General features: G+C 38.2%; 1 protein-coding gene across 1 annotated transcript in view; it reads right to left on the bottom strand.

The window, feature by feature from the left end:
• MAPKAPK3 (MAPK activated protein kinase 3) overlaps positions 1–17038 on the bottom strand; it is an 80515-nt gene that overhangs the window by 10350 nt on the left and 53127 nt on the right. The window contains exons 3-6 of the mRNA XM_081936777.1: positions 7310–7449; positions 2427–2491; positions 1381–1460; positions 908–1034 (exon numbers count right to left, since the gene is read on the bottom strand). Coding sequence (XP_081792903.1) covers positions 908–1034; positions 1381–1460; positions 2427–2491; positions 7310–7449 — 412 coding nt within the window. The remainder of the gene's footprint in view (positions 1–907; positions 1035–1380; positions 1461–2426; positions 2492–7309; positions 7450–17038) is intronic.

The raw sequence follows: 17038 nt of genomic DNA, 5'->3' as shown, positions 1-17038 counted from the left end.
ATATAACTGAATGTAGGTACTAATCTAATCAGCAGTAACAAATACTTTATATAGTTTACTTATGTAAACTAGTGTACATGAAAGCGTACATATATGGGGAGTATCAAAAATAGACATCCCAAGCTTTATTTCCAATGCCACCAATAATGGCAAAGTCCATAAGAAATCTAGAACACCGGGCAATTTTGCTTTGATTGCATGATCTCAGCTCATACCATCCTTCCATAATTTATATCCAAAATGTACCGTACTTTTCGGGGTATAAGACGTACCAGAGTATAAGACGCACCAAGGTTTTGAAGAGGCAAATTAAAAAGAAAAGTTTTTGCCCTCTGCAGACCTCCCAAAAAACTCCTGTTTTTTATGAAAAATGGGCCTGTTTTCCCCCCAGAAAATGGGCATGCATAGCCTTTAGGAATCTTATTCAGTGCTCTGGGGGGTGGGGGGGATGAGCAAAAAATAGCCTGTTTTCCACTCATTTCTGCCCTCCCCAGTCCCCAGGAGCACTCTGCAAAGCACCTAAAGGCTATGCACGGCCATTTTGGTGAAGGGGGTGGGGCTTCGGGAAGCAAAAAATGCTGTATTCAGTGTATAAGATGCTCCCAGATTTTCAGCCTCTTTTTTGAGGGAAAAAGGTGCGTCTTATACTCTGAAAAATATGGTAATTTGTCAGTTGTTACAGAAGCCTTTTTTTTGCCTATAAGTCCCATAAAACTCTTAATTTTCACACTACATTGCTTGCTGAAGCCAAATACTTACAATGAAAATGAACTATCTTGTTGTGACTATGCACAGGGGGCTCTTCCCTCTAATTCTGGATTGGTGCCTTGAGTGCATTTATGAAAGTGTAATAATTTAATGATTTCCAAGATGAATAAACCAGAAGATAGGAAAAATCCAAACTTACCCACGTAGTAAGGAGTATAACAAGGAGTCTGCAATGCGTTCTGTATGGTTGTTTCTTTAGCAAACCCAAAATCTGTGAGCTTAAGCACTGACTCTTTATCTTTGGATGTATAAAGAAGGTTTTCTGGCTGGAATTGAATATTAAAGAAAAGAACACAAAGATGAACAGGATAATTTTTGGTACTAATCTCTTCTGAATTTTTAATTCTGTTTGGTTTGTAGCTAGAGCAAAATTTACTTTTAAATATCAGTACATTTTAATCTTGTATATCAGTTTTAAATCGACATTAGGCCTTCTTTGCATCTTATTTAAATGGACTGAATTTAAAAGATACTTGGATTCCCGCCCAAGAGCGTGACTTAAATGTTTGATTCAAGCTGTTTCTCTCAGTGTTGAAACAGGCCTATGCAAATCAACTGTTTAGTTGTGTTAATTTTTTCACATAGTTAGAACACATTTATAGTAGTTCTCACCTTGACATCTCTATGAGCTATGTTCATCCCATGAAGATGTTGGATGGCTGTTCCAATGTCCCTCATTATTTCAGAGGCTTCTAGAAATGTTATTTTACAGAAAGGTCACATTAACATTCTTGCTGTATCTCAAAGATACACTGCTTCTAATTAGCAACCAGCTTGTTTATGTCAGGGGGAGAAAAGCATAAAATTAGCCCTAAGACTTGTGTTTTGCTTTGAGAATGACTATTAATGAAATAATTAATTAATCAATCAATGACATTTTTGCTCCTCAGTCCTTTGGTTAAAAGGTAATACCGCTGACATGAAATCTTGTACGTTACATACCTGCAATACACTGAACAATTTTTTAAATGACTAAACAAACACATTTTGTTTATGTTTATTTTGAAATAAACACTGCAGTGTTTGGTGAAGCTTCAATCCATAATGTGAAAGCCTCATTATTTAAACTTAAGATAGTTTTTCATGAACAACAATGCACACGACCCCCAATCAAATTTATATTTCTCTGGGTTTTCAGGCATTTAGAAATAAAAATAATCAGAAGTGCTACAGAAGCTTTGAAAGAGTTACCAATTTTGATTTGATTAGAATTCTTTTACAATAATAAGAAATAAAGAGTTTATCTAGATACAGGTAGCCCTCGACTTGTGACCACAACTGAGCCCAAAATTTCTGTTGTTAAGTCAAATATTCGTTGTGAGTTTTGCCCCATTTTACAACCTTGCTTGCCACAGATGTTAAGTGAATCATTAAGTGAATCTTAATGTCTTCCCCATTAACTTCAGAAAGTCACAAAACATGATCACATGACCCCAGGATACAGCAAGGGTCATAAGTATGAACCAGTTCCCAAGCATCTGAATTTTGATCACATGATCATGGGAAAGGCTCAAAGGTTGTAACTGTGAAAAACAGTCATAAGACACTTTTTTCAGTGCCATTGTAACTCTGAACAGTCACTGAATGAACTGTTGTAAGTTGAGGATTACCTATACTAACTTCCAAAAATGTATCCATAAAAACCTTTGGTCTTCTACCTTTTTCTGTGAAAGCTTGGTCTCCTCGCTCCTGGATTCGAGTGAAGAGTTCCCCTCCCTCCATGCTGTTGGGAACAAGATACAGATTATTCGAAATGCAAGCACAGAAGCTTAATTTCGCCTAATTTCAATTCTTATAGGTTAGTGATGGCTAACCTTTTCGGCACCAAGTGCCCAAACTGGAACACACATTCATGCACCGGAGGATGGGCCAGCTGGTCTTCAGGTTTCAAGCACACGTATGCGTGCCGGCCAGCTGGTTTTTGTGCGTGCTGGAGCACCAGACACTCGAAAACGATCTGGCTGGCACGCACATGCCTGTTTTTGGCCATTTTTGAGGCCGATTTGAGGCCATTTTCAGGCCAGTTTTGGCCTGAAAAACACCCTGCTTTTTAGGCATTGTTTTGGTCATTTTCAGGCCATTTTTTGTACCGGTTTCAGGCCATTTTTTGAACCGGTTTCAGGTCGTTTTCCAGCACTGCGCCCCCCCCCCCACAAAGACCAGTTGGCCAGCGGGCATGTGATTGCCAGAAACCAGAAGGCCAGCTGGCGATGACACACGTGCCCACAGAGAGGGCTCTACCTGCCACCTCTGGCACACGTGCCATAGGTTTGCTATCATGGTTATAGGTAATACTATTTCTCCATTTCATCTTCTCTGCTGTGTGTTTCTCGAACCAATCTGTCATAGAAGCCCAAGGCTGCTGCTCTAACCTTATAGCATACAACAAGACCTCAAATCATGTCGCCACATGTTTAAACCTTGCTGAAAGGTTTCTAAAGGATTTGCTATGCTTGTCTGTTTTTGTAGCCTCTGGATCACCTACTTCTGATTCATCCAGTTTTCCTGCTTACAAAGAAAGTGGCTGGATATCTGGCAAGTATGTCTTCCACGCTAGTCTTCTACAGGCACGTCAAATTGCTAAGAATATTTTCCTGATATCATCCGGGAACTACATTTAGATACAACAGCAGTTGGGAAAGTTGAAGAGCAGTTGGGGTGGCTGTGCAACTTTCTTCCCTTGAAGCATAAAACAAAGGTGATTCTTCTCAAACTCTGAACATCAAACTATACCTTGTCTGTACCTGCCTGTGCTTTAAAAATACTGCAAGAGGGAGCGGTACTGCCAATCCCTGCCCTACTGCCATGCCCTTTATACAATTTCCTATCCAATGTACAGCAATGCACAAAGGAAGTCTCTCTACAATGGGAGGAGATGAAATATATATATATATAATCAAGAAAGTGGCAGGAAAAAATATTTTTCATGGCTTTTCACCTTTAGTAATGGCTGGAAGACCTTAATCTGGACTACTGTAAGGCTATGTTTATTTATCCACTAATTACATTTTATAAGTAACAACTTATGCCCTCCAGTAATGGCTAACCACATTTCCCAGAATGTATTTTCATGGGCTTGGAATCATAAAAGTGCTAGGGAATAAAATTCAGTATCTGGAGTCACACAGCTGTCTGGGGTCTATCTCGTAAATATTTTTAAATATGTTATTTGTCGTGCATGCAGACTACTTAAATCCTGCTGTCTTTAATAGGATTTTAAATGTTTAGCAGCAAGACCATTGCTTCAATAAATCACCCACTTGTGACTGGATGACTGGCTGCTCATCCCTGTGCCTCCCTGATATATTTGATAACAAAGAAACCAAATGAATACACAATGGGTTTTAAAGCTTGATGTTTAATATACGTGTGGGCTTTTTAGAGAAAGCTGAATCACTACTATTATTACTTGAAATGAGCATAATAGACAGTACTGCAGGACGGCTAAAAGTAATTTCTCTAGTTTTGATGCTATCAGAATTCTGGAAACAGAAAATAAAACAGTAATAGCAACTGAAAGGTTGGAGAGTATTTGAAGAGAAATATAAAATTGGTCCAATCTAGATTCTAAAAAGAAAACTCTTATGGAGTGTAGAAAGTTAGCACCCACCCATCTTCTAGAAGAATGAAATATTCTAGGAAATATTAAAAAGGCAGAATATTATATTTCCCTGGATGAGAAATGGAGAAATGTTTTTTAAGGCTGGAAGCAGACTCATCCTTAATAGTCCACACCCTCCTCAATAGCCTACAGCAGATGTCAGCACTTAAGAGATAAAGAGATGGCTAGGTCTATTCATAAGCAAATACCCTCATCCAAGATCCAACAAAGGTAGGATTAGCCCTCAGCCATAATAGGAATTGCCCAAAACCCTCTTCATTACATCATCATCCAGCAAAATGCAACCAAGCCTGGGACTCAAGACAACCTACAAAGTTACCCCTGATGGCCCCATGGGAGTCTGACAACCAATCAGAATACCTGCCCTTACACAGGAACAGGAAGCTCCAAGGCAGGGCCCAAGAGAGGATATAAATAAATCTCTCTCTCTCTCTCTCATCCATGTGCTCAATTGGCCAGGACCTCAAACCTGTCCACCATCAAACATTCTTTTCAAACAGCTTTCATGTTTCCAGTGTCTTTCTCCCCACTTGGAACTCAACCCAGATGGACATTTCTTCCAACAGGAGAAAAGGAGAATTTGAGCAGATGCATATAGAGTTCAGAAAAAAGATACATAAGTCTTAGAATGTGGATGAGAGGAATTTGATTAGCCTCTGTCCCTCACTGATTCTGACTTGACCCTGATCTTTCCCTCCACACCAGTTATTTTCATACATAGCAATAGCACTTAGATTTACAGCATATACCACTTCACAGTGCTTTATAGCCTTCTCTAGTCATAAATGAGAATAGCTACAAATTCCTTTGAATATACTCTCGTCTTCTGCAACTTTTTCAATTTCTGGACAGTCTGCCAGGGCAGCCAGCTAATAGTATCAACTATATTAATTTGTTCACCATCTCTCATCATATCCGTACAAGACTTTTTAGAAAATACTTGGCAAGATTTCTTTCCATAGCATGAAAAAAGTATCAACTGCAGTATATTTTACATCTAAGTCAATGTCATTTATGTTTCAAACAGATGAATGTTACTGTACTTCAAGAGAAAATCTCAACAGAAACATTCAGTGGTGTCTCTGTATTCGACTGCTTTAAAACTCATCATATTTTTTACTCAATGCATTTTGACAAAAAAATCTTGTCCTGGTACTCATTGTTTATTTGGTTCTTGATGTGCAAGCAAGAACTTGTTGGTGTTGGCTACCTTATGACTTGCAACCTTTTCCAGAGGAAACAAAGGGTCACGCATTAGTCACATGGTTTATTTGGTACTTGTTGTTTGTAGTACTCGTTGTGTCTCCCAGAACCAATTGAGTACTGAGGTACCACTGTACTATATTTATATTCACGATGCAAGAATAAGAATACAGAATATGTTCCTAGGAGCCTCTGTTCTATTGTATACAACATCATCTTGAATAAAACATTTATAATGCTTGTGTCTTTTACAGTTTTGTACAAAAATTTCAAACACCTTTCCTTGTGTCTTCACCCAAGCTAAAGAAAATAACACCTTTCTCAAAAAGCCTTACAGCAATCTGTGTTACTCCTCAGGGCAATACGTCCCATTCCCTCTAGCCATGGAGACAACCCTAATCAGCTATCCTAGTATTAGTGAAGAAGAATAAATACATTAATTATACTTTAAACAGATCAGATAGCGTCGCTATCTATAGAGAAGCTTCCCAGAAGATGCTGTTATCCTCATCTCTTGTAAAGAGCTATTTTCAAATCATAAAACTGGCTACTGAGAAAAATGGGATGATGATAAACTCTCAAGGCAATTCTGTTGCCTTTCCATCTCTTACTACATACGTATGGCTCCAGCAGGCACTACTGTTGGTTCGCTCGTGTGCACACTGCACATGTGCGCACATGCACAGTGCAATTAAAATTGTTCTGCGCACGCGCAGAACTGAAAAACAAGATGGCGGAGCCTATGGCGCTGCCTGGATATCCAGTTCAGGGGCGTGGCAGGCCTGGGTCACTGCTGGTTCCAGCAAGCCAGGCCGCCAAACCACTACCGGTACGGCTGAACCAGTCCAAATTGGTTGGAACCCACCACTGGTATGGATGAACTATGGAAAAACAAACAGGGAACTCTTCATATAGATTTTTCTACTGCCACTCCAACTACAGACTAGCTTTGATCAATGAGAGCATTAGGTGGGGAGAGTGGAATTTAATTGCAGTAAGATATTTGGACTGATTTAGATTATTACTTTCCAATGACCCAATAGTCATTCACAGAGACAATGGTAAAAGAAAAAAATATATACTGGTAGTCCTCGACATACAACCACAATTGAGCCCAGAATCTATGTTGCTCAGTGAGAAATTTGTTTAAGTTAGTTTTGCTCCATTTTACAACTTTTCTTGCCTCTTTTGTTAAGTGAATCACTGCAGTTGTTAAATTAGCAACACGGTTGTTCAGTGAATCTCCATTGACTTTGCTTGTCGGACATTCACAAAAGATGATCACATGACCCCAGGACACCACAACTATCATAAATATGAAGCCGTTGTCAAGCATTCAACTGTAAATCACGTGATCATGGGGATGCTGCAATGATCATAAGTCACTTTTTTCAGTGCTGTTGTAACTGGAGGCGGCTTCGGAATATTTCTAGCAGGACTACCAGATTCTGTAACAGCTTTGTTCCCTATGCCATCCATCTGGCAAACTTGCAAGATTTGTAAGTCAAGGACTACCTGTACAGTAGAAACCCAACTCCTTCCCCAAGATTTTCAGATATATAAAAAAATAAAATTAAAAATTCCAAAATAGCTTTGATCACTCTTGAGAATTATGGACAACTCACCACTGTTTTCTATACTAAAGAGACTGTATGACTGAGATCTAATCATCGTCTTGAAGATTCCAAATATAAAACTAATGAGGGAGAGGCTTACCACTCCATGATGATTAGAAGACATCTCTTCCCATGGTGTATATTCTCGTAAACTTCCAAGATATGGACAATATGGGGACAGCCTGAAGCTCGCCAGTGATGATCCACTTCCTGTCGTGCTTTTGGGCTGTCATATAAGAGCTGTAAAGAGATAGGAAGGAGTAACAATTAAGGTAACTTTTTTTAAATTTACCATCTGAATTTGCTGCCCTTAAAGCTCTGACGCAGGGATGTCCAAACTTGGGAACATTAAGATTCATGGACTTCAACTCCCAGAATTCCCCAGCCATGATTCTCCAGCCAGCATGGCTGGGGAATTCTGGGAGTTGAAGTCCACGAGTTTTAACGTTGCCAAGTTTGGACACCCCTGCTCTAACGGGAATGAAAATTGTCAACCTCATTCAGTTGGACTCCTTCATTACTCCTAATTTTTCTCCCAAAATTATGGGTACCAGATTAGGCAGCTGCTCTACGCTTGGTAACAAAGAGTTTTTAAAGCACTGCCCTTATTACACTAGAATGAAATATAGGTAGTCCTCAAGTTGCAACCACAATTGAGCCCAAAATTTATGTTGCAAAGTGAAACATTTGTGAAGTGAGTTTGCCCCATTTTATGACCTTTTGCCAGTTATTAACTGAATTGTTGCATTTAGTAACATGGTTGTTAACTTTGCAGGTCGGAAGGTCGCAAAAGGGGATGACATGACCTTGGGACACAGTGTCAGAAATACATACCAGTTGCCAAGCGTCTGAATGTTGATCATGTGACCATGGGGTTGCTGCAATGGTCGTAAGTGTGAAAAGTGATCGCAAGTCACTTTTTTCAGTGCCGTTGTAATCTTGAATGGTCACTAAATGAACTGTTGTAAATTGAGGACTTTATAACCTTAAACTGTTGGCCTTTATCTGTTGCTCTTCCAAATTGAAATTAAATGTATTTTGAGATCATGTATCCTTTTCCAATTTGAAGTATGTATTGAAAGGGTTGAATTGATAGCCAGTATATATTTAATAGGTATTTGGAGAGAAAAAAATATTAAAAATCATGCTTGTAATGTTAAAAGTGGTGGCAGAAATATAGGAATTATTTTGTTTCTCATCCCTTTACACAAAAATAACATTTGTCAATTATGTATATATTCTAGCCCCAAAATAGGTTTATAAGTAACAGCAATGTAGAGTGAAGCCAAAGAGAACACAGATAGTCCTTGAACCTCAAAAAGGGGACTTACAACCTGGATTCTAGGTTTCGATGTCTGTTCTTGCCCCCTCCACCCCGAGTCATGTAACTGCATTCTATGTGCTTAGCAACTGGCCCAAATTTATGGCTGTTTGCAGTGATGCAATTTAGGGTGGTTTTTTTTTCAGAAACTGGTGTATTCTTCCAGTTTCTGGACAAAAAAACACCTATAGTGAGCAATAGATTCACTTCACAACCATGGCATTTGCTTCCTGGACACTGCAGTCATATAATGACCATTGCAAAAAAAATGTTGTACAATTGGACATGGTCACATGATCATCTTTTTTATGACTATCGCAGAAATTGCAAGCTCAAATATGGTCATGGCTAAAGGACTTCCCATAACAGGATTTACTTATGTTTGAAGCAATTTATAGCTTGGCGTTTGACAGTGTTAAAAAGGATTTACTTCTCTTCCTCTTTACCTTACTCAACACAATACTTGGCAATTGGGAAGTGCATTCCAGGATCTTTAAGTAAATAAGGGTTGTTAAATACATGTTGACTCTATGACTATACTTCCTAAATGGTAATTTAACCTCATATTTTCCAAGGGTCACTGCCTTCATTCTGATACTTTAGTCCCTAATATTGTATATCAGTGATGGCGAACCTATGGCACGCGTGCCACAGGTGGCACGCGGAGCCATTTGTCAGGACACGCGAGCTGAGTTCACCCTTTTTAAAAGCCATTTTTCGCCCTCCCCATGCTCCAGAGGCTTTATAGGAGCCTGGGGAGGGCGAAAACAGCCCCCCGCGCCCCCCCGGACGCCCTCTGGAGGTGTCAGGGAAGCCTCCGGGCAGTCCCTGAAGCCTTCAGAGCGCTCAAAACGATCCTCTGAGTTTGCTTGGAGGGTTGTTTTGAGCGCTCCGAAGGCGTCAAGGAAGCTTCTGGACGGTCCCTGAAGCCTTCGGAATGCTTAAAACGACGCTCCGAGCAAACCGGAAGTGACTTCCAGTTTGCTCGGAAGGTCGTTTTGAGCGCTCCGAAGGCATCAGGGAAGCCTCCGGACGGTCCCTGAAGCCTTTGGAGCGCTTAAAACGACCCTCCGAGCAAACCGGAAGTCACTTCCGGTTTGCTTGGAGGATCGTTTTGAGCACTCCGAAGGCTTCAGGGACCGAAGCCTCCGGAGGGCGTCCGGGGGAGGCTGTTTTCGCCCTCCCCAGGCTCCTATAAAGCCGCTGGAGCCTGGAGAAGGCGAAAAAAGCATGTAAACATGGGGGGAGCAGCTGTAGTGAGCACATGCACACTGGGGGGGAGTTGCGCATTGCATTATGGGTGCGGCACGCCCACACACAACCCCCCTGTGCTCCCACCTATGGCACGCGAGCCAAAAAAGGTTTGCCATCGCTGTTGTATATGCTCCCAAACCTAATTTTGAAGCATCCATAAATTTGCTATCAGAATAATTTTTCATATCCATCATATATATCCATCATCACAAGATACAGTTCATAGATGGGGGCAGGGATGTAATGAGAGAGAGAGAGACAGAAAATCACAAAAGAGATTTCTGATCATAGTGGCATAGAATGGCAATAAATAAATATGTCTTACTGTGCCCTAAATGGAAAGGAAAGGGGGGGAAAATCCCCAAAGCTCAGGGAGACCATAATTTCTCCCCACTAACTCAGACTGACCATCATCTTTAGATTTGGAGCTTTAAAACATGAAGGTGGTTCTAGCCTTTCTACAAATCAAGATATAAGGTAACTCTACAGCTATGAATCTTCTTTTTTATATGCAAAAAATGCCTGTTCTGAATTCTCAGTATTTTAAAGAAAATGACTTTTAATTAGGGGGGGAAAGCCCTAATAGAAAATGGTAGAAGTACCTGTAAAACATTTCAGGATTTTAATGTAGCTGTGTGTGTAGCTGTAGACGGCGGCTACCCTCTAACAAAAACTAAAGCAAAAACAGAATCGACAAATTCCTTGTTTGTCATTTAGTAAGCATGGAATCTAGAGCAGAGGGAGTTTTTCAAACAGTAGTCAAGTATATCATAGAAAAACAAATGATAGCTCTGCTTCATTTGTATGCCCAGAGATGTAACATCACCTTTAACCCTCCACCACATAACACATATACTATAAATAGTAGTAATTGTTTTTCATTTTCTCTCTCTCTCTCTCTTGCAATCTTAACATGCATTTTCCTATGCATGTTTATTTGGAAGAAGTTTCTAAAGTGGCCAATCAGTTCATTCCAGGGGTGGGTTCCGGAAGGCACTACTGCCAGTTTGCTTCTATGCACACTGTGCGCATGCGCAGTACAATTAAAATTGTTCTGCGCATGCACAGAACTGAAAAACGGGAACTGGTTTGGGGCGTGGCAGGCCTGGGTCACTGCCAGTTCCAGCGACCCAGGTCACCAAACCACTACCGTTTGGCCAAACCAGTCCAAACCAGTAGGAACCCACCACTGGTTGATTCTACAGTAACTACATATACATTTGTAGCCTTACTCCCATTCAATGTATCACAGTTTTATGATATTTAAAGAGATGCAAAACAGAGTTTTAAAACAATCATCTTTGTTAAAACCAAAAAAAGAAACTGACCCTATTCTTAATAAATATGAAGCAGTTGGTATTTCCTTTATCTTTCAAAAGAGCAGACTTTTTCTGAGAAAGATGAACATAAAAATGTTCTGGTACAGTTCAAAGATTTAAGTTGCTTAATTTTTTTTTCTTGTTATATTTTGTTCTAACGCTATATTATTGCGTTTCTAGTACTTTTGCTTGTATTGGCCAAAGAAGAAAAGTGCTTCTTATAACCTTTCCTACAAGAAAGCACAGACATGATTCCATATAGATTTTTTTAAGTGCTTTACAAAGCACTTTTACAACTATCAATCAATTCAATTGCATTTCCATGGATCTGCAGGATCATGTAAGTGCAGTAGAATTTTGCCATTTTAAAGTTTGCATTTTCAAAGCGACTGTGAACATAATTGTATATCAATTCTTACATTTGGCATGTATTATAGGTAGATAAGCCTCCTTTTATAATTAGATGTACTTACTACAATATTCAGGTAACTCTCTTATAGGCATAAATATATTTCCATTACTATTAGGCAGAGAGATGCGGGGCTCAGTGGCTTAAAAGATACTGGAGGTCTATACTCCAGCAGTTCGAGACCTACCATTGCACGATAGGGTCAACTCCCATCACCTGCCTCAGCTCCTGCCAACATAGCAGTTCAAAAGCATGTAAATTGCAAGTAGATAAATAGGTACCACTTCAGTGGGAAAGTAACAGTATTCCGTGTTTCACTGTATGCTTTGTGCGATGAAACAAACAAAATGTTGAAAAGTTATGATTTGTATGTAGTTACTTACCAAGGACATCTAAATTATATTAAAGTAACCAAAAATATTTACAATCCCCAAGGCATGTCACAAATTTTGAGCACCCCTAATGTTTGGAAATTGAAAGTTGAAAAATTTGACACACCCTAAAATGTGTGTTATGTTATGGTAGCCACATGACCATGGAAATGTCTTCAGATAGCACTGACTCAATGGCTTAAAGAAGCGGAGATGAGCACTACTCGTAAAATTGGCTACGACCTGCAGAGTAAAACTCCGAGCAGAGTAAAATCCTTTACCTTTATTGTTAGGTGGAATATTAATATTAAGGGTCCACAGAATTCAATCTAGAATTTCATAATGATGCTACTGATTATCTGGGATATGCGAGATTGAGTGGCAGTGCTAATATTTTCAAAGTTAGTCTAAATAAATTCATCTTGAACTAAAATGAAAATATATACTGGGTTGAATAAGTAGGTGGAATAGGAGAGGCAGCAGCGTAAAGCACTTTTACTCTGAAATATATTTTAAAATATTATTAGTGCTGAGAACTGCAACATCCAGGGAACTGCAATATCCTAAGGCTAATAATTTTCCACTCCACATGATACTTTGGAATGTGCAAATAAAGACCGTTTTTATTGGGAATTACCAGAGGATAAGTTTTTAAGCATAAATTTAAAATTTTTAATAATCTGAGGCATTATATTAAATCTTCTGTTCATTAATTATTGAAAAAATAACTTATTCAAGCAAGTTCTTTTCTTCTGTACTTTAGAAAGCTGTAGAACGTGGACAATTTGCAATGGAGTGAAAGCTAATGTGGAGGTGAAGGGAGGGAGGTGTTCTTGATCCTTCCCCTCCACTGATTTCTTTTAATAATTCTCTCCATCTCTGGCTTAGAAGCATCAATTAAATGTTCAGAAAAAAAAGATACTTTGAATTATACTTTAATGGCCTGGTAGGAATCAGAAGCAGCATCACTGGAAAAAAGTCAAGCTATTCTCTTTTGCTTTCCCCACATTGCTTTCTGAAAGGACTGGATTTTTATGGTAATAGAAAATCACCAGAGTACCTTGTTGAGATGGATGGCCATGTAAGTTGAATAAATAAATAAAATTGGGTGCATATATTTAGATTCAGTTCAACACAGGAAGCTGACAGTCTTCACTGACAATTATGCGGATTTAGGAGTTGTTTGTTTGATGTGTCAGGACGCATCAAATGATGTGATAGCTGCCTAAGAAAAGAAACTATGGAGCCTGACAGATGATTAAATTTTCTAGAAAGACTTAGATATCAATGAAATCATGTTTCTGATTACAAATGAATTACTAATAATCCAGGTGACATGGCGACATGGGTCACTTCAGGCAAGAGTGCCATAGGTTTGCCATCACGGTCTTAGCAGATGGCTTCGGAGGCAATCACTGCCCTCAAAACTATAGCTGCTGACCCCCTGTGACCTTCATGAATTTGTCCAACCCTTTTTTGAAGTCACCAAACTGACAGACAGCAGAGGTTGTGTCTATTTTCACTATTGTTTCTTATTATCTTGAATGTACTTGGCCTTTTTACACTGTGTTGACACCTTCATTGAACTATTTACCATTAACCCAAGATCTGTTTCCTCACCACCCACTGTTAGTTGTGGGTTTTGTGTTTTGGGGGAAGGGAAGATAGGTGCAGGAGACAGGAAGGTTTCTTTAAAAATTCACGATGCAGGGATAAACAAAGCTATGCTCTTTCTAAGCTATGATCTTTCTAAGCTATGATCTTTTTAAGTCACAAGGTGACCAAATGGTGCTTATTTCTCTTTTACATTAGAATATATAGTATATGCTCATAGGAATGGAAGACTTAACTGCAATTTTCAAGTCAATAATATTTTTATGAAAAGGTCAGATGATCACCCAATATTGTATATATGTAGAGAAAAACAAGCAGCTGTGTTTCCTTATAAAATCATTTCTTGGGTCATTTATTTGATACCGTGGAATAATTTTTAAAAAGTCAATGCTATTCAACTGATATTTTAATCAAGTCTTTTCTAATAAAAAAGTCTGTATAATAGGAAACTGTGAAGAGTGAAAGGGAACAATTGAAACTTGAGATTCACATGTCATATCCAAGAAATGCTTGTTTACTTTGAACCACTTTAGCTGTATTCAGCACCAGATGGATTGCATTGTAGCCTATGGAAGGAACTAGATAATGATCTGTCAAGTTTCTGTCTTCATAAAATAAAAGAGGGCATGGGGAGGAAAAGTGACACAAAGATATCTGGGAAAATTCGTAAATAGATCATAAAGAGACTGATTCATAAACATATTACAAAAGTGCGGGTTCTTAAATATATATTACCATAATCAAAAGATTGACTCACAGTCTTTTACACAATCAGTGTGGGTTTATCAAAAACAAGTCTAGCAACTAATCTCATTTTTTGACTGGGTAAGTTATTTACTGAATTGTCAAAATAACGAAGACACAATGCATCTTGATTTCAACATGATTTGATACAATACCTTTTAATGATCTGATTAGCACTACGCTTAAAAGCTGACTATAAAATATAGTACTTAGCTGAATACATAGCTGTAAAATCATATCCTAAGACTACTATCAGTAGCATGATAAACCTATAACCTAAATATAAAACTAACATTCAAAACAATACTGGCACGTAAGAACACTGGTTCCCAACATGTAATTTCAAGATGCATGGACTTCAGTACTCAGAATTCTCTAAATAGCATGACAGTTATATACTAGCTACAAGGTTGGGAAAAATTAGGTTAGAGAAATGGGCTGAAATTAACTGAATAAAATGTAATGAAAACAAATGCAAGATTATTTACCTTTTAAGAAAAGCAAATCAAATATACGACATAAGGTGAGGGCAATAGTATTGACTAAAAAGATATTGGATTGGAAACTAGATCAGTCAGTAGTGTGATGGAAATATTAAAAAAAAAACAAATGACAATTTAGGCTACATCACAGACATACAGTTTCCAATTCACTAGAAGTAATTCACTTCTTAATGGTTTGATCAGATCCCATCTTGTGTATTGTTAGTTCTAGGTGATGCTCTAATGAGGATCCAGAAGTGAGAAGAGAAATTATGTCCTATGAAGAAAGACCGAAAGACCTAAGAATGTTTAATTTTGAGAAAATATTATTGGGGGGGGGGAGGGGTGTCGGCAATCTGACTGGAAAATCCTGGGAACTGAAAGTGGTCTTCAAATACCTAAAATATATCTCACAGAAGGGTGTCACAACCTGTTCGCTACCATTTTGGAAAGGGAGTTACAAAGAGGAAGGAGAAATGGGGTGGGGGAGAAAGAATTTGTTTATTGGGGGGAAGGGGGAGAGAAATCTTAACTGAAGGAATCCAAATTAAAATATCCCCCCAAATTCTCTGTCTACTCTGATCATTTTGGATAATTGGTTCAACTGTTGAACTGCTATTACTGTTTAGAAAAGATTACATAATTTGTACAAACATACACACACATTCTTCTGATATATATTCACACCATCATCAAATACATATACCTAAACTAACAAGTGGCCCAAGAAACCTGACTATGTTACCACTCATAGCATGTCCTCTAATGTACAATCTCTAATGTGCTTGATAATAGAGTCTTTATAGAACCTATTTGGAAGACATAATACCTTTTCTATTTTCTTCTTTTACCTTCCAAATGACCTCTGTAAAGCTGCAAAAACTAACATAATCAACAAATACATGATGACAAAAACTATCAGTATATCATAAAAATATAAACATAAAAATATATAAACATAAAAATATATGATATAAGGTGAACAACAAGAGAAGTATCTACTGCAGGTATTGTAGTATTATCTTTGATAAAGTTGCATGAAACTTTGCTTCCTACAAGAGATTCTGATTTATACAGTCCTTGCAATGACTGTGCAGTGAAATCTCTTGGATTCAGTAATACAACTTGAGAAATAGAGGAAGAGCCGATTGATTTATTCTCTCTAAGTGCTGCAGTTCCCAACAGAGGATCCTATTTAACATTACTGCTTATTTTGAACAGGATAATTTTTCTGATCTTGAATAATCTGTTGGGAAGCTCAGGTATCAGATATATGATATTTCAATCATTCTATTCTTGGGACACTTTTCAAATGGGAGAGAGAAGAGGAGAATATCAGAACATAAGCTGTGGGGATAAAACCTCATCCGTCTTCTATTTTCTTCTTGCAGATATGGAAAAATACTAGGAAGGGAGAAATCGAGATGATTTGGGGAAAACAAGATAGATGACCCAAAGTCCAGTATTGCTGGATATTTTAAGCATGTTTTTCACCTTCTAAAATATCTCCTGATGCTGATTAATTTATTCCCACATAGATGAGTAATCGGTTAAACATTCCAAATGAATGTATGATTAACTGCCCAATTCTAAACATGTTTATTTGCATGAGTTTGGGAGTGCTTGTTATGCTTAAGAGCGGATTTTTGTTGATCACTACTGAAGGAGTAGGGGCATGTGGGCATCCATGTGCATATGGGCCATCTAAAAAGCAGATAAATTATTCTTGGTGACTGTGCAAAGTTTCAAGTAAAAGGATAATGTCAGTCAGCTACCACAATGAAGCAAAATATGTAGTATACACAATGCAACTCCTTACTCAAACCAGGATTATTAAAAAATAATAATTTTAAGCCGGCTTGGATAAAAACTGCAAGCTTTTGTTCCCAAGTTTCCAATTCATATTTAATGAAGGTTTAGTTGGACCAAGAACGTTTTTTGTTCATATTAGCAGAAAAGAAAGTAGTGCATTACATTTTTAGTGGAGATTTTTTTTATAATAGCACCTTTAATAAGTACTGACTTGAATTTGTAGGAAGAGAGAGATTAAAACTAAATTTCTAATGTTTCATAGTAGGCATAACAATCTCAAGCTCCTAAAACAACATCTTAAAACTGTTCAATACAACTTAGTAACAAAAAAGTCTTCCCATCTCCTGCACTCCATGGACACTTCAATTCACCTGTGTTTGAATAAGATTATTAATCTCTGCAACAAAAACGTTAATAAAACCATTGGTTATAAACAAAAAGAAGCAAAACCTGTAGAATGCATCTCCAGTGATGCTGACATGCCTAAACCCAGTAACCTAATT

Source organism: Natrix helvetica (genome assembly GCF_964273705.1).
Source record: "Natrix helvetica genome assembly, chromosome: 1".
Lineage (NCBI taxonomy): Eukaryota > Metazoa > Chordata > Lepidosauria > Squamata > Natricidae > Natrix > Natrix helvetica.
Note: the sequence above shows the minus strand (reverse complement) of the source record. Positions and strands in the feature narration are given on the sequence as shown.